Raw genomic sequence first — 24,733 nt, 5'->3', positions numbered from 1 at the left:
CAAAGCGTTACGACTGAACGAAATAAAACCCCCTGACCAAACCAATCAACGTGCAAAAAAAATATCCCCACGACAAGACATGTAATAAGTTGGTTTTGCCGCCATCTTTTCGTATTCTGAGAGATATATTAAATTAGTAGTAAAAACGTTTACCATACCACTTTAATAATCTACTGCTAGGTTTAAACAAGAAACGAAAACAAAAAAATAAAACAATTCACCAACATTGATCTTAAATTCAAATCAATTGTCAAATAAATAATTGAATAAGAGAATAATATAACAAATATAACAAAACTAATATATAACTGTAATTAATTGTAGCAAATTATTTCAAAATTATATTTATTTAAAGAATATAATTATTACATATTGTTTATAACCATGTAAATATAAATATTATTTTCTTTTTAAAAAATAACTTTTAAATCTAACAAGAAAATCCAAAACAAATAAATTAACACCTGTTTTTTACTCTTTAATGTTCACAAAAACTCTAAACTTATTAGCACAAACAACATACTGTAATTAAATTTCTAAAAAAATTAAACTGAGATTTCGTAATCCAAACAAAATAACAATCTATACTCAAAAACATATAACATAGAACACATAATATATATCAATAATTAATTATACGTAAATGTATAATTACGTAATCGTTAGATGAATTTGTTGTTTGAATATTTTTAAATTCAGAAATAAACATCTATAAACTTTGAATGTGGGGGCTGTTCTTATTTTACCAGAACGTTTTGAATTGGCACCCCATGATCGTATTTCGCCTGAAATTAAAGAGAAGATAGGCAATCTGTCTTTTCAAAACTATCGCCCTACAAAAAAAAATATTCTTGTAGTAAGCCCTATTCCTGGTCAGAAATATAATGAAATCACGTTTTCTATTCTTTTCCCGGATCCCGCTATTGATTTATTGATAATAATATTAAATCCGTTTTCTAAACAAAAATTTTTAAAAACAAAAACACGACCCGTGCGTACGCACGGGTCTCATGCTAGTTTCGCTATATAAATCATTCCAACAGCAAAATTCAAATATATCTATTCATTTTATCAACCCATTGGATTAGAACAAGGAAAATGATATGTTAACAAAGTTTTTCTTACAAACTTTTTGACAAACTACTAATTTGGGTAAAAAAGTATTATTTTATTACTTTATTTTAGTTAAAAAATAAAAAAATAATATATTTTAATTCTATTTAAGGAAAGTTTGTCAACTTTGTCAAAATATTTTTGTCAAAAGATCATTTTCCTTAGAACAATTTAATAACACGTACATACTAATTCTGTATTAGAAAATTAATTTTAATCAATTTAATCAAACAAACATCCACTATATACATTATAATGAATGCAAACGCAATTATGAATTTGATTATTTTATTTTCTAAAATAAAAATTTATTTATAATTTTATTATGTAATTTTTATCCCATTTTTATCAATTAATCATCTTTTTAATATAAAAAATTTGATTTTATCAATTAATCAGAATTATTGTTGCTATATTTTTTTTCTAAATAACTACTATAAATATCTATAATTGGATGGCAGAATAAAATGATTTTATTTTTTAAGATTACATAACATAACCCTATAATTAAATGAAATAGAAAGGAAAAGTTGAAGAAATGTGTCATTTTCTTAAGTCAAAGGGTGATAGACATGAAGAAGATGAGGCAAACATGTGAATCAAATGAAGCTCACAGCAACTCAAAAAAAAAAAAAAAACATATCGATGAATAAAGATGAAAAAACAGCACTGTCTCTTCCCTAGCCCATGAAACCAAGAACAACCGCCGAAGCAGCCGCCAGAAGCCCAATGCTGCCGGAAACTCCAACCGCTCCGTTAGGCTTTGACGGCGGTGAAGTGGTGTTGGTGGTGGAAGGAGAACCTGACTCAGACGGCGGAGAAGAAGGTGTTGAAGGGGTCGAAGGGGTCGAAGGGGTGGTGGAGTTGGCGGCCACCACATTGATCTGAAGCTTCATTCCTCCGGCACAGTGCCCTGGCCTTGGGCATATGAAGTACCTGTTTCCGGTTGAAGACAATGCAATTTTGCTGTTTCCATCATTGTGGTTCTTGATGAGGTTGCTTGAACTGCAACTGCTGTAGCCATTCTCGTTAACCTCATCAACTTCATGGCTCGAATCATACTTGAACACTGTTTTTTTCAACATAAGACATCACAAATTAGTTAGCTTTAGCATCATAAAAATCTTAACCATCAGAAATAAATTATTCCTTTAAACATGTTTTTGTCCTATAACTTTTTAGTAAATTTTAAAATTAGTCTATTTCGAAATTTTGGACCAATTTAGTTTTTCATCTTTCAAAATACGTGAATTTAGTTTTTTAATCAAATTTTGTTAAATTTATTTGATATTTCAACCGCGTTTCATAATAGTAGTTGACTTAACATTAAAACAAACATATGTCAAACGGTATAAACAACTTAAATAGAATCCTGAAATGCGTACGAAACATCAAATCAACCTAATAAGATTTGATTAGAAGAACTAAATCGACGTATTTCGAAAGATGGAAGACTAAATTGATTCAAAGTTTCGAAATGAACTAATTCCAAAATTCACTGAAAGTTACAAAAACATAGTTAACCCTAAATTATTTTACGTGGAAAGAAGAAAGAGTATTTAAACCGTCTTAAATAAGATGCATAGAAAGAAGAAGGAATATTTAAACCATTTTAAACTAAATAGTGAAAAGGAGAACGAGTATTTAAACGGTCTTAGACTTACCCAAATTATCACCAACTTTGAAAGTTTTGCCAGAGACCCAATTGGTGTAATCAACCCCTGAGGCCCATCCACTGGTGTCACCAACATCATAGTCAACAGCGAAGGCAGTGGGAAAAGCCAGCATCAGAAGCAAGAAAGAAGCTGCAATTGCTTTAGCCATGTCTATTTTCTGAGAAGAAGAAGAAGGTTTAAGGTTTAAGGTTGTGATTGGAGGAAGCTTTGGCAGTGACAAGAAAATGGTGTGCGAGGAGGGTTATATATATAACACCAACTCCATTTACTTACTGTGTCACCAACTTTGTATAAGTATATATGTGGATAAAATAGTGAGTGGTTATTGACTCTGTCACCCTCTTTCTTCTACCTAATGCATTCAGATTCTTTTCCCATAATTTCTTCTTGGAAGCTAACGTACAAATCTCAAATTGGAAACTGGCATAGCTGGTCTATGAAGAAACATGGTGAAATTTGAGAATTATGACAGATAAAACTACATATATAATATATTAATTTAGTTTAAGTGGAGCATATATAAATTTCTAAGTTAGCACAATACTAGAATGTTTGGAACAACATCATTAATTAACTAACTTATTGTTGTTTATGTTCAAAATTAAAATATTATACTATTAAATTTAATTTAACCTTATAAAATATGTTGTGCTTGTATGCAATTATATACAATATATATTCATTTTATTTATGATTGATGTAAGATTACCGATTTCTCTCATCATGTCAATATATTTTTCATTGGTTTTCTTTAGTGTGAAACAAAATATTATGGTTGGTTTGATAACCTATGATATAACAGAATTCAACAAACAATAAATTTTATTTGAAAATTTTTAAATAGTTGTGATACTATATTAGAAAACTGACTTTAAACATAATTCAATAAGATTTTTGACCTTTTAATTAGGGTTAAATATGTTTTTGGTTTCTTAATTTTTAGTGAATCTTGAAATTAGTCCATTTTGAAACTTTGAACCAATTTAGTCCTTCATCTTTCGAAATACGTGAATTTAGTCATTTTAATCGAATTTTGTTAGGTTTATTTGACATTTCAAGCGCATTTCATAATAGTATTTTACTTAACATTAAAGCAAAAATGTGTCAAACAGTATAAACAACTAAAATACAATCTTGAAATATATACGAAATGTTAAATAAACCTAACAAAATTTAATTAAAAGGACTAGATTCACATATTTCGAGAAATGAATGACTAAATTGGTCTAAAGTTTTGAAATAGATTAATTCCAAAATTCGTTGAAAGTTAAGAAACTAAAAACATATTTAACCCTTTTAAATAATGTAAAGTTATCTTATATGAGATTTTGAACATAAAAAGGGATATAAACCAATATCTAAGGGATAAAAGCACATGCTATGTTGCTGGAAATGTTGTGAGAGTTGAATATTCAAACCAAAGGTTCAATATTCTATAAAACAGGAATTAATAGAGGCAGGCATTAACGTAGAAAATTTGTTAATTATGCATCACCATCATGCCATAGTAATGCCAATTGTATGTATATATATACATCAACTTTATATTCGTGGTTGTCAACTTTTAGATTGCAGTCACCATCTTCACCTACTTTAAATAATTCTAAACCATTGTTTTACATAATTTTTCCCTTATTTTTCTCACTTTTTTAATTTTTAATTTTTTTTTCAATTTCATTTTAGTTTATTTTAACTCGTCCATTTTATTTCCATCAACTTACTTCCCCTTTTCACCAAACAAAACTTTAAAGAAATATTAATAGCTTTTTAATGTATTATTCTTTTGAAGGGAACAAAATATATATATATATATATATATATATATATATATATATATATTCTTTTAAATTATAGAAATGAATTTTATTGTTCTGAATGATTGTTTCTAGCGAAGGGAATAACTAGGACAGAAGCAAAGAATTGTCAACATATTCTCTATTTTTTATTTTTTTCCCAATTTTTTTCCATTTTTTTTTTCAATCCTCACATTGCAAGCTTTTAGAACATATTTGTGTGTGTTATGATGACCAAATCTGAGTCAAATTATTATAATCTTGCCATGTGGAAGCGTATGCATTATTTTAATCTTTTGCATAAAACTTCAAAATATATCTACTCAACCTATTTAAAATATTTTAGTTCTTTCATTAAATATATTTTCTTTTATCAGCAAATAACTAAATATGTACTATTACATAATTTATCTTATCCTAACTTTTGATTCTACAAACTGTTGTAATATTGTTATACATGGGTGTGCTTACATTGTCTAATTATGCAAGCAACATTTTAGAATTTATACAACAAAATTATGAAAACAACTCAATTTTAGTGAAAAACATGCAAAACTTTACTTTTTCAATTTTATTTATCGACCATTGAAAATGTTTTTTCTTTAATAAACTTCATATTTTTGGAAAGCAATTTAAAATTGATGAGCAAGCTAATGTATATGTTTTCAATAATATATATAAATATATAATTAATTTATCTCATTATTTACTCCAGCTGAACACACAAAAGTTACCAAACATGTGAAGCAACATAAACAAAGCAAGAACTACGAACGTGGGATAATTGTATATACCTAAACCACCATGCTTAAACATTATTTATTTATTTTAATTAATTAGTGGTAGTTATTGCCACCTAATACTAAGATACTTTACATCATGTTATGGAGATTAGTTTGGAATAACGACAAAAATTAATTCTCCTTAATATACAAAACATTGCTAATATAATCTTTTACTTTTTTACTTATTTATTTGTCTAATCTTAGAGATAAAATGAGAGAAATAACGCTAACATTAATCTAATATAAGAAATCATATTGAACTTTTTTTTTAAAAAATATATAGACCATATTCAATCAGATATAAATGAAGAACGAACATTGAATCGTTATAAATATAGAAACAAAATAACAATAATAATTACGTGATGTGATGTAATAAAGGAGAATATTAATTATTTTTTGTGTTGATATAGGTTAAAGTAAGTAGTAATGAAAGTACATAAAAGAAAAAGTCAAAAGATTATTTAACAATGAAAAAAAAAAGGATGGATAAGCACATAAGAAAGTTTTATGTTTAAAAAAGAAAAAAAAAAACAATTTTGAAATGAAAAGTAGAAAGCAAGTAGGAGTAGGTTGAGAATTTGACAGCTCTAAGGGAATGATGAAGGCAGCATTGTAGGACCACACTACACACTTCTATTAATAAATATAAATATGATGAATGAATACACAGACATCACACACATGCATGAATCCAGAAAAGTAAGGTTGTGAAAATAGGTCTCAAAGGAAAAAATAGAATGCAAGTTTGGTTATGTCTTTATCTCATATCAAGGAAAATAAGATCATATCCAATCAATGGTTTATTTTGATTGGAAAATATTTAAATTGGTATGCTCTTGTAAAAAAAAGTAAGTTTGACCTAATTATTGCCATAATTAATCATCGTATATTAATGTATGGTTGTTATTATATTTTTACTTTTCATAAATATAAACGGATTTTTGTTTATTTTTATTTTAGGATTAAATATGTTTTTGGTCTCAAGTTTCAGTGAAATTTAGAATTAGTTTATCTTCAAAACTTTTGATAAATTTAATCATTCATCTTAAAAAATACGTAAATTTAGTCATTTTAACTAAATTTTATTAAATTTATTTGACGTTTCAAGCACATTTCATGATAGTATTTAGGCTTAAATAGTCATTTGGTTCTAGTTTTGGTCAACTTTTTTTACTTTGGTCCTACTTTTGAAATTGTTTTCAATTTGGTCCTATCTTTCGTTAAATTTGTTCAATTAACTCCTTTTCCTTAACTCTGTCTAAATTGTTAACGGAACAGTAGTCAGCATGGTCTTTTTCTGTGACGTGGATTGCTGTTCAGTGACGTGTTCGTTTCCACTGTATGCATAGACCAGATGTTATAATTGAAAGTTAGGGTTTGTGTGATTTTGAAATGTGGTTGTCTTCCATCCATCTTAAGCTGAATAGGAATGTCTCGTGGGACATCTTCCTCTTCTTGCAATAGTTGGATTCACCGAACTTGGAATTCATGCCATGGTGGTTCTAGGGTTTCAGGCTCACCCCCAATTTGCGATTGCAGAGACATTATAGTGGTGCGCAATCATTAACCTTAATCATTAACACTAATCCCAAACAATAGTCAGCAAAAATCAAACCCTAAACCAAAACCTACCTCTGTGATGAACACCTTCAACCCTCCACGAACGATTCTTCAAAGATTAGCGTCAATATTGGATGGCAGAAATTGATCTGAAAGGGGCAATTGTAGGATATCCCCATATCGACGAACAAATCCCCAATTCTACAAACAGAACCCTAAACCCCATTCAATTAACCTTAAACTCTAAATGTTGCAATTACAATTAAATGGTTAGCATAGTAAATTAACAGACACGTCACTGAACAGTGCTCCACGTCACTGAACAGTACTCCACGTCACAGAAAAGAACCACGCTGGCCACTATTCCGTTAACCATTTAGACGGAGTTAAGGAAAATGATTTAATTGAAAACATTTAACGAAAGGTATGACCAAATTGAAAACAATTTCAAAAGTAGGACCAAAATAAAAAAAGTTGACCAAAACTAGGACCAAATGACTATTTAAGCCTAGTATTTAATTGTTTATACCGTTTGACACATTTTTGCTTTAATGTTAACTCAAATATTATCATACAATGCATTTAAAATGTCAAATAAACTTAATAAAATTTAGTAAGAAGGACTAAATCCACGCATTTCTAAAGATAAAGGACTAAATTGATATAAAGTTTTTAAGAGAGACTAATTTTAAAATTCATTGAAACTTCAGGGACAAAAATATATTTAACCCTTTATTTTAAGGTGTTCTGAATTAAAGCAAATATTTTTTTTATTAGTGTCCCTTTTAAAACATAAAATAGGATATATCATGACCATGCAAATCAGCTTTGCACTGAGTCAATTGTAAACTGTCATTTATTATGAATTTATTTATTAATTTTGACTTGAACATAGTCAAAATCTTTTGCTTTGCATCTAATTGGAAAAATTTTGAAATTGGAGCTTCGTGTTGGTTTCCCCTTTTGCCAGAGCTCTCATTGTAATTTTTTCTTTTTCAAAATAACAAATTTTTATCTTTATTTCACCCAATAGCATACATGCTTAATAATTACTTAAATAGGAAGATCTATTGTAACAGTTCATAATTCAATTTTTGGAAAATCGATTCCTAAACTTGATCGAGTGTAAGTTTACTAAAAATATTACTCCAAATTTTGATAGAAAGTTTTATTATTTAAAACTGAAGGAAGGAGAATTTACAATTTTAAATTTTTAAAAATAATTTTTCCAAAAAATTTATTTGCAAAACATTTTTTTAATGTTATTTAAAAAATAATTATAGAATATAATAATTTTGAAAATAATTATTTCAAAAGTATATTTTAAGTAATAATTATCTAGAAAATACGTAAACAAGAAAAAATGGTTAACAACATTAGCATTTATAATTTTGAAATAATTTATTTTTGTAATATTTATTTGGAAAGTTTCATTAAAAAGTAAAGAAAAAAATAGAAAAAAAAAAATAGTGGTGAGTGTTTTATATAATTTAAATTATTGATTTGTGAACAACAAATGTAATAATTAAAATGTTTATAAATATAGTAATTATATTGGTAAATAATAAATCAAAGAAAAGTAATCATTTATAAAAAAATAAATTATAAGGAATACTATCCCTACTTTTTTTATCGCTATTGTTATTACTATAATTATTTTAATAATCATTTGTATGATTACAAAATAAATTTTAAAATTGTATACATAAAAAAATTGTAGGATTTATTTTTACATCTACATTTGCTTAATTTCTATTTAATTTATAAGTAAATAACTATGAATATCACATATTTCTCAACAATTAAAAAGTTTGAACCAAGTGAAATTTGGGTTCCTAGTTTTCTCTCACACCCAACTCATTCTTACTCTCCTAGACCAACCATTCTCTTCTCTTCTCATTTATTGATTTGGATAATATAAGCTTCCTCTTTTCATGCTACAAGTCACCGACACACTATCACCTACAAATCTACACACAACAAAATACAAGAATAATGAAATAAAAGTGAAACTAAAGCCTATAATATTTAGAATTTTGACAAGAATTACATAAAACATCATTGCAGTTGAACATGGCAGAAAGTTATCAGCTTCAACAGTGGCAGAACAAATATTTGAAAAGAGCAGGAGTAAGGGACAGACAAAAAAAACATGTACTAGTTATCAATGTACTACGATTCTTAATCTGCCAGCAGCCTTCAATATATTAAAAGAAAATAATTTCCTAGGAAGAGAGAAACAGCATGCAAAAACAATTATACAAAACAATTGATTATAAATAGGGCAAAAGTAAATATCCTTACAGGATAAAGGATCCCTACGAGATGGAAAGGGAAGAGACATAAATTGGAACAAATAAGACATTAGACCTTCAATTCCCCGCATCAGCAATTTCCTCTATAAAATGGCTCAAAGAAGACTTTAAATCCTCAATTCACCACATCACTATCCTCTGTAGCAGGTCCTGTATCACAAATATAAAGCAAATAAGATCAGAAACCTTTCACTCAGACACATCATTAGCTCTTTTTACAAACATTATTTGTAACACAAAGTACATCCTCGGTTGATTAATGAATGTGCAGTGAAACGTGTACAAATCCTCAAGACTGAACGACTATCAAACTGAGATTTAAGCAACTATACTGAAATGCATTGACTTCAAATCTTTTCAATGGCCCGACACGATAATTTTGTAAAAACAAAATGTAACTTGAATCCAAGTAATGGTGAGCAATGACTTCAAATATAGGTGAGACACTTTTCCAGGAGAATATTTTTAAAAGCAATATCAGAGTCTTCTCAGCAATAAAAAATGCAGAAACATGAACACCACACAACATAAAATGATTACCAATAGTGGCAAAATTCACATTGCCTGCAATATAAGTCTCAGTTTCCAATAGGCACAAAATTGTTGGCATGTCAGGCATCAAACAGGTTTATCAAATGCATCACAATATACAATCGACAAGTAACCGAGTTTCCCACACATATCATGTCAACCCAACTAGAATGGGGTAAAACACCACGGGAAACCAACTACAGATATGACATGGCCATAACACAAACATAAAATTAACACAAAACACAAATCAAATTAAGTTCATTTAATTTTTCCTTCTTATTTTATTTCCCTAAAAGTACTTGTGGAGAACTTTATACACAAACTACTACAGCTTATCTAATAATGGTGATATTCTCATCTCTATTGACATAGTGTCCATGAAACATCCAGCATGAATTCATTTCCAACACAAATGTAGTTTGAAGTCTCCATACTTCCTTGGAAACCAGCAGCCCAAATGCAGCTACACCACCAAGGTTTTAAAATAACAGTCACAATTGCAACTGCAACATCAAGATTTCTGGGGTCGTCACAACTGCAATTGCAGCCACATCAACTACATTTCTTCATAAACTAGAACACTGACCATAATTTAAAACCTTGGCAGCAACCTTGTTGCAAGGCACCATAAACCTCAAAAACAGCAATTTGAAACTATCATAGGAAACCAAGACTAACTATGTAATCACAATCTAGCCAAAGAACACCAGCAACATCATCATTCATTACTATAATAAATTAGTTTCGGTCCATGTATTTTAAGAACAATGATTTTTGTTTCTCATACTTTTTTTATAATTGGTGAATTTTGTCTTCTTTATTGAACTTTGAATACTAGAGGGAGTAATGAAAATTAACTTATTAAAATGTGAGGACTGATTATTATTATTCTAAAAATTTAAGAACTCACCAATTTTAACTGAAACTTAATAGACCTAAAACAAATCTTACCCTATAATTTATAACAGTTATAAAATTAACCATTACTTTCTTCACAATCCACTAACAGAAGAAATGCAATACAACCAAGGTTTTAAATTTTAAAAAAGTCCTCAACCGCAATAACACTTGCAACATCACGACCTATGGAGTCTCCACAACCACTATTTCAACCACTTCAGTCCCACTTGTCCAAAATTTTCTATGATATCAAGAACCACAACAAAACCGCAACCTTGACCACAATCTAGAACCTTATCTGTAACTGTGATCGCAATGCAGTTGCATAAGCCTAACAAATTGTAATAGCAGTTGTGGGTGCAAACTGCTATTCTATACCATCATAGGAAACTAAAACCAACTATGCAATTGCAATCAAGTCAAGCAACAACAACTACTTCATCATCATCAACTACTATTGAGGTTTCAAAACTTCTCTACAAACACTTGTAAGATCTCTAAATACTGTTGTATGAATAGTTATTTTAATGTGGACTAACAAGAATAATTCATCAGGTTAATAACACCAATGATTTACCTTCTTCACCATCCACCACACCTTCTTCGCCACCCTCATAATCATCTTCTTCTTCTTCATCTTCATCATCACTCCCCAAGTAATCAGCCCCATACCTCTGGTTCAAATAATCCACCGCACCCTGCGTGAGAACGAGCTTTTCCGCATCCAGAATGTCGAACAAATTCAGCGTCCTGGGCGTGTGCATCTTCAGAGTCCCAATGTTCCTGCTCGACAACCTCACGTTCTCCGGCACCTCCGTCATCAGGAACATCGCCTTCTCCTTCGGGTCCAGCCCCCACCGCTTCATCGCCGCTATGAACTCTCTCGTCCTTGGCTTTTCCGCGAACTCCGCCCCGAAGTCCTCCACCACGACAGCGCTCGACGCGGCGCTGGCCACCGCAGTGGAGATCGCGAGCCGCTTCTCCTTGCGGTTAATCTTCACGCTCCAGTCGCGCGGCTTGGGCCCGAATATGACGCCTCCACCAGGCCGGAGCGGCGTCCGGTTGGAGCCACGGCGCGCGCGTCCGGTCTTCTTCTGCGGGTAGGGCTTCCGACCTCCGCCGCTGACCTCGGCGCGAGTGAGCGTGGAGGCCGTCCCGCGGCGCTTGTTCTGGAGGTCAGTGACGACGGCACGGTGGACTACGGCGCGTGCGGTTGAGGGCGGTGCGGAGCGGAGGTCGAGGAAGGACTCGCCGACCTTCTCGCCGGAGAAATTAAGAACGGGAATGGGAGAAGCCTTGCAGGAGATTGAGAAGGAGGTGGTGGTGGATTTGAGGGGCTGAATTGGAAAGTTAAATTTGTGAATGTGGAATTGGTGTGAAGAGAGAAAAATGGAGGATGAGGTGAAGGAAAGAGAGGTTGGGGTTGTGGCGGTTGTAGCGGTTGTGAGGAACACAGAAGCCATTTTCCGGCGAAGACTCAGACTCTGCAGAATTTAGAGTCACAGTTTTGCTATTCCTATCCTATCCGTTATAGATAACATTTGGTGGTGCTGTCTTTGTGTAACAAGTGGAAGTTAAGTTCATAAGCACTTTTATTTTTGGCTTTTTTTTCTGAATTTAAAAAAAATAATAATAATAGTTTATGAAAAAAAAAATTATCTCAATCAATTTCTTAAAATTATTACTCAAGTGATATGTAACTAGCAGGAGTTTCATGTTAACCTAGAAAAATATCCTACATTTAAATATTTTAGAGTTTTAATGAATTACTAATGTAATGAAAATTTAAAACTCTTATTAAATTTTGTGCACACAATTTGTTACGTAATTAGATAAAATTTTCTTCTTATTTTTTACAAAACTCATGTTAAACATATGGTTAGATAAAATTTGGAATAAACACATATGGGAGAAGAAAATGAAAAGTAAAGAAAGAAAAAGAGTTTTCTATGAACTAATCCTTGAATTACAAATAATATTTTTAAATAAATTAATATGGTGAGATTTCTACAAATTAGTCGTTTAATTTTAGTTAAAGAGAAAAGTTTATTTCTTTTCTTTCTTGGAGAATTATCATGTTATAAATGCATACGTAAAATATGATTTTGAATGTCGGAAAGATTGTAAAATCAAATATGTAATGTTATAATATACGATCTAATATTTTTTTAATATATATATATATATATATATATATATGTGTGTGTGTGTGTAAATAACTCTATAATAAGATATTATATCAACGAGTTAACAGGTTAAGTTTAAGATTTCAAAAATTTTAAAATTAAATCATATGACTCAATCTTTACATTAATGAATTTGTTAAATTAAAAAAATAAAAAAAATAAAGTGAAATTAAATTGGAAACACTTTTACATAAACTCTATAACATGAAGGTTGGACTAGAATTCTAAATATGTTTTGCAGAATTTTGCAAGTTTAATCATTTATACATTTATAGGTTTTATATTGTTTTTGAAAGGATTTCAAAACTAGCTTACAAAAGTCTTCCAAAGGAGATGGTGAACAGTAAGAAGCATTAACATTTATTTATATTAGTTCACTTCAATATTAACTTTAATTCTTCTTTACAATATATATATATATATATTATATGTATATATATAATAATTAAATTCATAAAATCACCTAACATCATCTATTATAAATACCTAAAAGAAATAAAGGTCATCTTTCACAAACTTTCTTTAGGACTTTTTTTTTCAATTGAGACGTGTTACCGAAAATTTACATAAAGATAGTTTGAGTTAACTTATAGTGAAAAATATATTTAAGTATATAAAGATTATTGTAATTATCATTTTTTCGATGTATAAAGTACAAGGTGTTTAGAATTCGTACACAGTTTTTTCAAACAATATAATGATAAAGTTGTTTTGTAAGGAAAAAAATCTCTCTTAAAAGAATATTACAAAAATACACTCCTTGTTGAGTCTTAACTTCAAAATAGTAAAAGATTTACAAATAAGTATCATGTTATGTCTACAAGACACAAAAATATTTAAAGTACTCAGTAGATTGAAGAAATATTTTGCATGCAACATTTATGCGTGACATAAATGTATATTGAATCATTAGTTTGATTTGCATGGAGAAACTTCCCTTTTATGGACATCTTAAACCAAAATGATGAAGATTGCATGTTGTGGTTTGCCTTATGTCAACACTTTAAGCAATCATGCTTGAACTAATATTAACATCTTTGATTATTGTACTAGTAAAGTGGAAAATATTTTTCTTTATTAATTCTTTGTGTTGAGAATCACGCACTAAGAAAATAATATTTTCAAGTGGAAGCACATCCACAAATAAAAGCAAAAATAAATAAATTAAAGCACATAGAAAATTTAAAGTGATTTGGTATCTCAAGGCCTACATTCTCAAATACTCAATAAAAAAATGCAATTTTTCGGGCAAAACTTACAAACCTTCATACAATTTTTTATGGACAAAACTACAAATCCTTCAATGACACACAACTACCCAAGTTCCTCATACAACCAAGAGAGACTTATTGAGTTACGGTGACAACTCTAAAAACAATTCTTTATTTTTATAGTACTTTTCTATTGTTATCTTCTTCATATTACTTGATGTGAGACTTTAGTGAATACTCACTTGAGAACCAACTCTTTGTACTTCTCATAACACCATTTCAATCATATGAACTTTGATTGTGTGCATTGTGTCATAATCATCTTGGGGATGTGCTTTTGGTCAACTTGTTTCATTTAGATATTCTTTTATCAAAAGATACATCATTCGTTGGTGACATATAACTTGTGTTTAAGATGTTCATATTTTATTTTCTTATAAGACTTCAACAGATATTATCAAAGACTTTTTGAACATCTTACGTGGAGGTTTCGTTTGTCTATATGCAACACTTTTGTATAATTTTCAAATTCTTTGACTAAAAATTTATAGCTAAGCATTTCTCTACGATGATTTCACGCTTATATAATTGTTATAAACAAAAAAAAATCATGTTCTTATCACATAGAATATTGAATTTGAATACCTGCAATCCCTTTACAAGGTTGTGCTTTTTACATATTAGAAAGTAATATCAAGCTAGCATTTCCACACTTTTTATGTTAAATCCAACGATCTTCTTTGATTCTCATAAGAAAAAACATATTATGACCATACAAATCAGTCTTTGTTAAAAGCAACGTTTCACTAATTGTCACAATTAGCTTATGCTAAGTAGGGTATGTTTCATACCATCTACTAAAAATACTTTTTCAATGGAAAGTAAATGTTTCATACATATCCAACCAACTTAAATTATCCTTCCATGTTGGTTTCCTCCAACTATTACATCGCCTCTTACTTGCATCTCAACTTTGGAACATATACATTTTGTCTACCATATGTCGTGAACATCCATTGTCGAGGTTCCAAGATTGGGGTCTTGCATTGAGAATACTTGCAAGAGGAATTATATTATTTTGAGGTATCCACAAAGTATTGGGTCATTTCACATTAGTTGATATGTGTGATTGCTTCTTAGGAATGTCACTAAACAGTGTACTATAAAATCATGCAAGTGCCTTGTAATGAGGTTTTTCTTCAAATTTGATCATATTTTATCGTATGGTCTCTTTGATATTTTTATAAAAAGATCGAGACATAAATAATTGATTGGAATATAAATAATTGATTGGAATATGACTTTTCTCAGTAAAGTCTTTTCAAATACCATATAATTTATAGTTTTGCTTGCGTCTTCTTCTTCAAAGCTTTTTCCAACAATTTTAGTTTTCGTAACTATTCTCTTTAATTTTTCAAACTTTATGTTGAGAGTTTCAAGTTTCAAGTTTTTATAACAAGTTTGGGTTCTCTAAACATGATTTTTAATTCTCATTATTGAGCTCAAGATTTTCTTTAAAGACTTTGAAAATTACTTTTAATATTTTTGAAAACTATTGTAACTATGGAAGTATTAGATATAACTTCATAATAAGATTGAGTAATAAATTGAATATCATTAAAATACACCTCTTCATTAAAGTCACCATTTGATATATTGTATGCAATATCTGCCATGAGACGTATATGAGCTTCATCATTTTCAACATTTGAGTTAGAGGAATCGAGGTTTTCTAAAATAAAACTTTTTTTCTTCTTGTTGTGTTGTTCAATACATTCTAATATGAAGTATCTTAACTTTTTACAATCATAAAAAACCACATTTTCCTCATGGTCCTTATATTCCTTAGGGTTGAATATCGTACCCTTTCCATATTCATCAAGCCTTTTGAGCATTCTCTTGAAGTTGCGAAAAGAAGAAATGCATAATATGTTGTTTGCTACCTCAACTTCCTTTATTAGATTAAACTTTTTAGCCTTTTGAACAATGAGGATGATGGACTTGCCTTTACTCCTTTGAGTGTCTCATTGTTAAACTTTTTCATATAATTTGAGAATTTGTATGAGTTCATCCAAAGACAACATCTCAAGATTCTTTAAATGACAAATGATTGTTTCTTGCACTCTTCATTAAGGGAAAGTGTTCTTAAATCATATCAATAATATATAAACTATCAATGATTCTTCATAGTGATCTCAACTAATTGATAATGACTTGTAACTTGCAAATCATTGTTTGTATGCTCTCATTCCCCTCCATACTAAAAAAAATCATAGTGAGGATTTAGAAGACTTATCTTGTTGTGCTACACTTTCTTGGATCCTTCATAATTCATAGCATGAGTATCACATATTTCCTTATTATCACGAGTACACAAACCACTTCTTGTTAACCCGCCTCAATCACTCTTTTAAATTAAGAATACAAAAATATTGTAATAAAGAAAATCCCAACAAAAGGATGGTTCAAAGTCGTTTATTGACTTCACAAGGTGAAGAATAAGAGGCCCAACTAAAGAGGCTGAGGCTGATACTTATGATACCTAAAGACATTGATACTCGTGTTGTGTTTGGAGAGACTGTAGTAGAAAAAGTAGTATATAATTGGTTAATATTGGTTCATCCAAATTCAAGTTACGTCAAGTTCTCATTTGCAATTTATAAAGGTTTCCACTAATCACAATGAATTATAAGTATTGTACCTTATCACTTCTAATTTAACAAATTACACACACTACAAAAAATGTCATATTTATTGATGGATAATAATTATTCGGTAAAATGTATTTCATCAATAACCTTAATTCTAAATATGAGATCAATAGTTTGTGGTCATAATGTACATAAGTATAAATTTCCATTAATAATGGATCTGTCATAAATATTATTGGTGATGGATCCATTGGTAAATTTTATTGGTAATGAATCCTTTAGTAAATTTTGTCGATATACAAACTTAATGTTTGGTTTATTGTGTTACAGTCATCCTTTGAATATAATTTTAGTTAACTTGTTTTCTTTAGATGTTCTTTCATCAAAAGAAACATCTTATGTTGTTCATTTGTAGTTGCAAATTAAATTTTGGTTTTGGTTCTGTATTTTGTTTTTAAGACTTCAAGAAATATCGTTTTATAGATGTCTTTAGAATCTTTCTTTAGTCTTAATATGAGTATAATACTTTTCGGTTTACAAAATTTTCATCAATACTTTTATAATTAAGTTTATTCTATTTATACTATCTATTTCACTTTTGAGTAAATACTCATGAAAACAAATATATTATTATTTTATTAATCAAAGTATAATTGTTTTAAATTTGACTACTTAGATTAACACTCAAGTCTTGTTACAAAAATGTCTATATTATAAGGCAATTTGATTGTTTCAACCAATACACAAAGTAATATATAAAAAGGGAAAATAAAATGTAGCAATATAATTCGTTTAAGCTTCCAAAAAATAACTTACATAAATAAAATAAAAAACACAAACGATAATCCCACAACAAAAAGTCACAATAACTTACAAAAGCAAAACACATAAAACATCTATGTGTGACATTCAATTTACTACAAAAATGTAAGCCTATATAATAATTCAATAGTGTAACATTTAAGGATACAATAAAGAAGCCATTTCTACGTACACAAAATATTGAGCTAATTAATGACATGTGAACATAAGTAGTTTTAAGTCAGATTAACAAATTCAACATACATAATTATACTTTTCAACATCCAACAGTATACAACTATTTTCTTTTATATCTTAATTTAAATTTTTAATTAATTACATTTTTTTAATTTATATACAAAAATTAGAATATAACATAAATTGTTTTTCATTTTTTATATTTTTTAATTAATTCTTCATAAAAATAAGTAAATTATATTATTTAATGTAATAAAAATGTATGTTTAATTATAATTTATTTTTTAACATGTTAAACTGTTTTTAAATATAAAGATCGAGAACATATCTAACTTTTAAAAAATAATATACACCGTGGTTTAAATATTATACTAAGTTGTTATTTTAAATAATTAATTCAATTTGATGGAAGCGCGTCAACGGTTGCCATGTGTGAATGGTCAAACGCATCCCTCAAATAAAAACCAAACTTAAAAAACAACAAATCCAAATACGACACCGTATAGCCTTCCTTCATCTGTGGTCCACACGATTTCCATTCAAAAGCACCCAAATCAAACCAAAAACTAAAAAATCCCTTTTTCATTTCATTCTTCTCAACCCAAACCAACGTTTTCTTCATCGAATTGGTGCCTTCCGTCGATTACCGGATCTCCCTCTTCTCCGCCCATAACATTCCATTTTCCGGCGACTTCGCCGCTTCCCCGATATGAATCCCGAGTAGTATGTTTCGTTTCTCCCTCCTGATTGCGCTAACAATTTGATCCTTTTGTTATTGTTTTTCAAGAGGGTGTCTGTGGATGTGCCCAATTTTGTTTGAATGGGTTGGTTTCTGGGTTTCCATTTTTTTGTTTGTTAACCCTAGATTGGATCGATTTTTCTGGTTTGTGGTTGGTTTATTTTTTATTTTTTGACAAATATTAGAAACATATGTATCTGCATGTGATTTGAATGAATTGAAAATTAATTGACCTCATGTGAGATCATGTGATCAAGCGGCTATGATCTCATATATGTCTATGCGTGTGGAAGAATTTCTCGAAAGTTGTCAATCTCTTACACGGAGGAATTAGTCTCTGGCTCTTGATCAGGATACCTGAGAAATAAGAGTGAATTGAAAAAAAAAAAAAATATAGATAGGGTGTTTGTATTTTCTAGTGATTTTAGATCCAATAAAATGGATTCATGGTTTGAATAATTTGGACTATAATTTTTATACGGGGATCATCATGCTATAATTAATCTGGGAGGGGTACTAAAACTATTACTGATTAACAATTGCTGGATGATATTTTGTTCGTAACCTAATGTGCCAGATTTGAAATTAGAATGTAACGATTTTTGTTTGTATTTATATATTTCTTTAACTTTAATTAAAGGAGCAAGTGGTCGATCATTTGTTGTCTGTGTATGATTTTAATGGTCTTAGTTGATCTTTGAGGTGAGATTTTACGGCTGATTATCGGTCTAATTTAAATGAGAAACTTCATGTGATGCTGTTATTTATGCAGTGACTATCTGTTCAAGCTCCTCCTAATTGGAGACTCTGGTGTTGGTAAATCGTGCCTTCTTCTAAGATTTGCTGTAAGTTATTCACTCTTTTTTTAATTTTATATCGTAGTTTTTGTGTTGTTTCCTTCTACTTGTTTACCGCGTTTTTCACCTCCTTATACAGTTTATATTCTCTCTCCTACCCAACAGATTTACATCCTTTGAGTAAACTTATTTGAAATGGACATTAACATCTTACTTAAAAGTAGTTACCCGCATATTCTCTATTATTGGTTTTGGTTTATTTTGGGTGGGCATCCCCTTTAACCTGTTGAGTTCTTCTCCCTTGGTATTCTCATTGGTCTTTCTAAGTGAAAATATGGTGTGCAGTTAAATGGTCTTGTGTGGTTATGTAAAGTACGTGTGAAGTGACCTTATGTGCGGAAGACTATAACCTTAATGCTTTATTTTTCATGTTGTTTTGTCTTGGAGACGGTACACAAATGCTCAATACTATTTTTTAAATTACTACCTTTGATGATGATTTCAATGCTGCGCTACAGGATGATTCATACATTGAGAGCTACATAAGCACCATCGGAGTTGATTTTGTGAGTACAATATAACACCTTTTTAACTTGAACTCATTTGAGACTGTTGCTCAACTGATCATTACATTTTACTTTGTGCAGAAAATTCGCACTGTTGAGCAGGATGGGAAGACAATTAAACTACAGATTGTATGTATCTGATTGTCTTGATATTGCTTTTTTAGTTGCTAATGTTATATTTCAGTAAGCTTGTGATATATGTTTAATCTTTTGAGGTGTCTGTTGTTGTTCATTTCTATATTAATTTTGAAGATCCATTTTTTTCTAAGATGTTGTATCACTACTCAATATGAGATTCTGAGTATCACTGAAAGTCTTGATTGTATTGACTGAGCTTTTCTTACTTGGTTTACTATTGTAGTGGGATACTGCTGGACAAGAACGATTCAGGACAATTACTAGTAGCTACTATCGTGGAGCACATGGAATCATTGTAGGTGGTGGTTTTCTTAGCTTAAGATTTTAAACGTAGAAGGTTCCCTATCTTTGTGGGGATTTTGTTGCACTCTTCTCTGACTGGTTCCTTTCACAGATTGTTTATGACGTGACAGATGAAGATAGCTTCAATAATGTGAAGCAGTGGCTCAGTGAAATTGACCGCTATGCCAGTGATAATGTTAACAAACTTTTGGTTGGAAACAAGAGTGATCTGACATCAAATAGAGTTGTTTCATATGACACAGCTAAAGTAAAACCTTGACATATATCACTTTCTGCTTATAATTGTTGACATGAAAATGTTCGTGTTCCTGAACATGCACATCTCAACCCACGTTTTGTTTTTCTCCCATTGCAGGAGTTCGCTGATCAAATTGGAATACCTTTCATGGAAACAAGTGCAAAAGATGCTACAAATGTGGAAGATGCTTTCATGGCCATGTCTGCTTCCATCAAGAATAGGTATTGTACCTGTTCCTATTTATTACATAGATTGGACGAATACAGATATTAAACAATATCACTTAAGCTAGGGTGCACTTCTTTAAGCTTGTTTAATGTTTATTTATGGTATATCTTTTACCGAGACTACATTTTTTAGCTATCGAGAGAAGCACTAAAACAATTGTTTAGCTCTTTTTATTCAAAGCACGGATATATAGGACATATTTTTTAAGTTATAAAGCAGCACATGATAACTGTTGCACGATGTATAAAATTGATAACACTGTAAATTAACATTAAACAAAAATCTTAAATCAACAGAGAATCAGCATTTTTTAAAAGCGATCGTTAAGTCCTTGTAGACATTATAAAATGCTTTTATTTTATTTTTTCTATAATGATTGTGGTATTGGCATCAAAGTTAAAAAACTAAATATGTCCAACTCAGACAAAAATTAGTCAAAATTTGCAACTGGAATAATTGAACTTTAGCATCTCAGTTAAATCCTGTTTATCTTATTTACCCTGTGCATTTTTTCCATTGACTGTTGATTTGTGAAATTGGAAGTGAAAGACATCATAAAATTTCACATTTAGCATCTCAGTTACCTTTCTATATGGCATCTTTTTATCACTTCTGATGCCAATTCACACAGAATTGCTAATCTGTAGTTGGTAAATACAGATGCATACAAAAATAAATAAATAAATGTGCTTGAATGATAGTTATTATGTAATCTGTGGTTCTCCAGAGTTCCATTCAAACAATTGAAGATTTAATTTTCTTGTTCTTGCAAGTATTTTTGTGATGGTAAGTTTACCCTTGTGCAGAATGGCAAGCCAACCATCTGCAAACAATGCAAGGCCTCCTACAGTGCAGATCAGAGGGCAACCTGTGGGGCAAAAAGGTGGCTGTTGCTCTTCCTAACCTGATGGTGTTGAGATCCATTTTGTTTGGTCTACACTTACCTTTTGCATGTAAGGGGTATGTTATTTCACTAAATAGTGGACCACTGTCACATAATTCGTCCTCTGCTTTGGGAATTGTGGCCTAGGTGATCCCATTCTTTACATATACTCGAATGCTATGCTTCTTCTTAGTACTTGTTAATGATAAAACTTTATTCCTACTTTAGTCTATTTTTATTACCATGGCAATACTAGTTTTATTTTTACTCTGCTTCCAAACATGTGTCCACTTTGTGATTTATATAATATGCTTTAGTTTCATACAACATCAGAACAAAAGGTTGTGATGTGAAACATCAGTTTTGCTGGGCTGATTCGTTTTGCTTATTGTGCCTTTTTGATCTATAAATAAATATAAATAGTCGAAGTAAATATAAAATGCCTGGTTAGATATCAGCACAATGTTTCTTCTATGGTTTTGTTTAGAGAAGAATGTGAAAGAAAGAAGGGAAAGTAAAATAGAAATAGAATTATTTGTTTTAATTAAAATAGAACAAAGTATATGGTTTTGGATTGTTTAGTAGAAAAGAAGATTAAGTAAAGAAAATTAAGTTTTCTTTCCTTGTTTGATATAACGGACAATGAAGGCAAGGAAAAATGATCATATATGTTAAAGGACATAATTACCCTTGATGGAGTTATAGAATGGGAAAATCAATTTTAGGTAAATATATAATTACAAGAATTTTTTTACGTTGAAATGATACATTTTTTTTTGGCCCTTATAGAATAAAATAAAGTGTATGCATATAATAACAAAAGAACTTGGGTAATCATAATGCTACTTGTTATTTTTATTCGTTATTTTATGGAAAAAGTTTGAGCCTTTTGAGGAGTGGAAAAAACCCTTCTCTTGTCACTTGATGAACTCAATTTTTATATTCTTTCATATCTCATTTCATATCTCATGTTAAAACTTATGGAAGTTGGTTTTAAGGATTTATATTTTTAAAATTTAAAATTTAAAATTTTGTATGTGTATATTTTCAATTTAAAAAATAAATGATTTAATTATAATTCAAGTTTTTCATAAATTTATAAAATTTCAATTGAATTTTTAGTAAATTTTTCTGTTTATTTAATATTCAAAATTTTCAATTAAGGTTTTGTTTAATTTATTATATTATTAATTAAGTGATGTAATCGCTTCCTTTTTGTTATTTTATTTCTTGTTTTTTGGTATTGTGAGATGTAAGACTTTTGTGGTTAAATATTTAAATAACATCTAAGTATAAGATCTTTCATGTGTAGAGAGACAAGAAAATAAGATTACCAACAAGATAAGGGTTAAATATATTTTTATCTTTCAAGTTTAAGTGAAATTTAGAATTAGTCAATCTTCAAAATTGATTACCAATTTAGTCTTTCATCTTTAAAAATGTGTGAATTTAGGTCTTTTAACCAAATTTTGTTAAATTTATCTGACATTTCAATCGTATTTCATAAAAGTATTTGAATTGTTTACATCGTTTGACACATTTTCATTTCAATGTTAACTCAAATATTATTATAAAATGCATTTAAAATGTCAAATAAACTTAACAAAATTTGGTAAAAAAGACTAAATTTACGCATTTCTAAAGATGAATGACTAAATTGGTATAAAGTTTTGAAGAGGGACTAATTCCAAAATTTACTGAAATTTGAGGGACAAAAATATTTAACCACAAAATAATAATGTTATCCAATTATTTAAAAATACATAATTTATAAAGTATTTGAAATTTAAATTATAATGATTTTCTTTATACATAAAAGTGGGTCTTCCTCTTGTCTGACATTTAGATTTAAATCTGTGGGGATAGGATTTTGTGTGGAATTCACTCATGTTAACTTTTAGGCAACGAATTAACATAAGATTTTGTCTTCCCACACCTATCAAATTTCTTGCTGCAACCCCATCAAAATGAATTTCCCAATGATAGGTTCTGGGATATGGTTCAGAAAGTAATAACTTAATTTTTATGTCTCTTTTCTACACCTTTTACGGGATAATTTTTCTTTAATTTTTCGTCCCTCAATTTTTCCTTCTTATTTTTTTCGCCCTACCAAACAAATTGCTTGAAAGATCAAAAACACGACACTGCATTACAAACAGTTTGTCAGATATGCTTAAGGTTGGAAATGTTTCAAACCAAACCAATAAAAACATAACTACAAATTCATTTAGAAAAGTAAAAATGGATCAAAAGTTTTCTTTAAAATTTTGTGTTTTTTTTTTTAATTAAAAGGTTCAATTTCCAACTAAAAACAACACAAACCAATTTAAATATGATATTACACATTTAAAAACAATCAGTAACTAACAATATGTGTATATATATCTTAGATGTTGTTTTATTTATAATATTCTTTTACTTATGACATTATTTTAACATATTTTTGTTGTAATTTTTAGTTATAATTATTTCATTTATTTATTAATATGGAAGTTATAATTCTTAATTTTTGAGAAAAAAAAATATCACGTTTCTATTCGATAATTTTCTTCTTTAAAAGTATCTGTAATTCTTTCAAAAATATTTAATAACTTTATGATAATAAAATTTATAAAAACTGTGAAACAGTTTAATCTGATTCAAATCTTGTAATAAACTAAAATCAAAGTAATCTGCACTAAATCAAACTATAATCATAACTCGCAATCCAAAAGAATACAACCTATAAAAGAATTCATTTGGCATAATTAAAACATTAAATAGGTAATAATTAATATTTTCAATTAGGGAAAACATAGATCTAATTCTATAAATCTAAACCAGACAATTATAAAAGTGCATTTTATATATTTAAAGTCACTTTTTGGATTAGTTTAGAGTGATGAATTGTTTATGAAATTCATAAATTACGTAACAAATAGAAAAATCACAAAGTTAAACAAATAGACAAAAGTGATGAATTGTTAATAATTCAAAAACTGCTTCGTCTTCGAAAGAGTCAAATTACCTTTGAAATATTATTTTCCCTTCCATCGAGTGTTTGGATAATACATTATTATTCGTCTAACTCCTATTTTGATTTAAAAGGTTAACAAAAAATCAATTTGTTTAAATA

At 29.4% G+C, this 24,733-nt stretch overlaps 3 protein-coding genes across 4 annotated transcripts; 1 reads left to right on the top strand and 2 right to left on the bottom strand.

Annotated features, from left to right (window-relative positions):
* Nucleotides 1-1,563: 1,563 nt before the first annotated feature.
* LOC114166196 (stellacyanin-like) lies at nucleotides 1,564-3,053 on the bottom strand. The gene is made up of 2 exons (XM_028050882.2): nucleotides 2,778-3,053; nucleotides 1,564-2,182 (listed from the first exon to the last, which is right to left on the bottom strand). The coding sequence occupies exons 1-2, from the start codon at nucleotides 2,935-2,937 to the stop codon at nucleotides 1,794-1,796; spliced, it is 549 nt and encodes a 182-aa protein (XP_027906683.2). The 5' UTR covers nucleotides 2,938-3,053; the 3' UTR covers nucleotides 1,564-1,793.
* A 5,645-nt stretch (nucleotides 3,054-8,698) lies between these two features.
* On the bottom strand, nucleotides 8,699-12,248 carry RPL4 (ribosomal protein L4). Of its 2 annotated transcripts, XR_014985475.1 has the most exons (3): nucleotides 11,257-12,248; nucleotides 9,235-9,395; nucleotides 8,699-8,900 (listed from the first exon to the last, which is right to left on the bottom strand). XR_014985475.1 is itself a non-coding variant. In XM_028051389.2 (2 exons), exons 1-2 carry the CDS (start codon nucleotides 12,140-12,142, stop codon nucleotides 9,361-9,363), a joined length of 921 nt encoding a protein of 306 aa, XP_027907190.2. In that variant the 5' UTR covers nucleotides 12,143-12,248; the 3' UTR covers nucleotides 9,187-9,360. The 2 variants fall into 2 exon arrangements, 1 of the variants encoding a protein (XP_027907190.2); XM_028051389.2 differs by lacking the exon at nucleotides 8,699-8,900 and having other exon boundaries at nucleotides 9,187-9,395.
* Nucleotides 12,249-18,229: 5,981 nt separating this feature from the next.
* Nucleotides 18,230-21,845, top strand: LOC114166638 (ras-related protein RABD2a-like). The gene is made up of 8 exons (XM_028051390.2): nucleotides 18,230-18,449; nucleotides 19,238-19,310; nucleotides 19,781-19,828; nucleotides 19,910-19,957; nucleotides 20,190-20,261; nucleotides 20,361-20,516; nucleotides 20,625-20,728; nucleotides 21,542-21,845. Exons 1-8 carry the CDS (start codon nucleotides 18,436-18,438, stop codon nucleotides 21,636-21,638), a joined length of 612 nt encoding a protein of 203 aa, XP_027907191.1. The 5' UTR covers nucleotides 18,230-18,435; the 3' UTR covers nucleotides 21,639-21,845.
* Nucleotides 21,846-24,733: the final 2,888 nt, after the last annotated feature.

The sequence above is a fragment of the Vigna unguiculata genome, chromosome 10 (genome assembly GCF_037176805.1).
Source record: "Vigna unguiculata cultivar grain cowpea cultivar isolate G323 ecotype 2 chromosome 10, ASM3717680v1, whole genome shotgun sequence".
NCBI lineage: Eukaryota > Viridiplantae > Streptophyta > Magnoliopsida > Fabales > Fabaceae > Vigna > Vigna unguiculata.
This window is presented reverse-complemented; position numbering and strand designations above follow the sequence as displayed.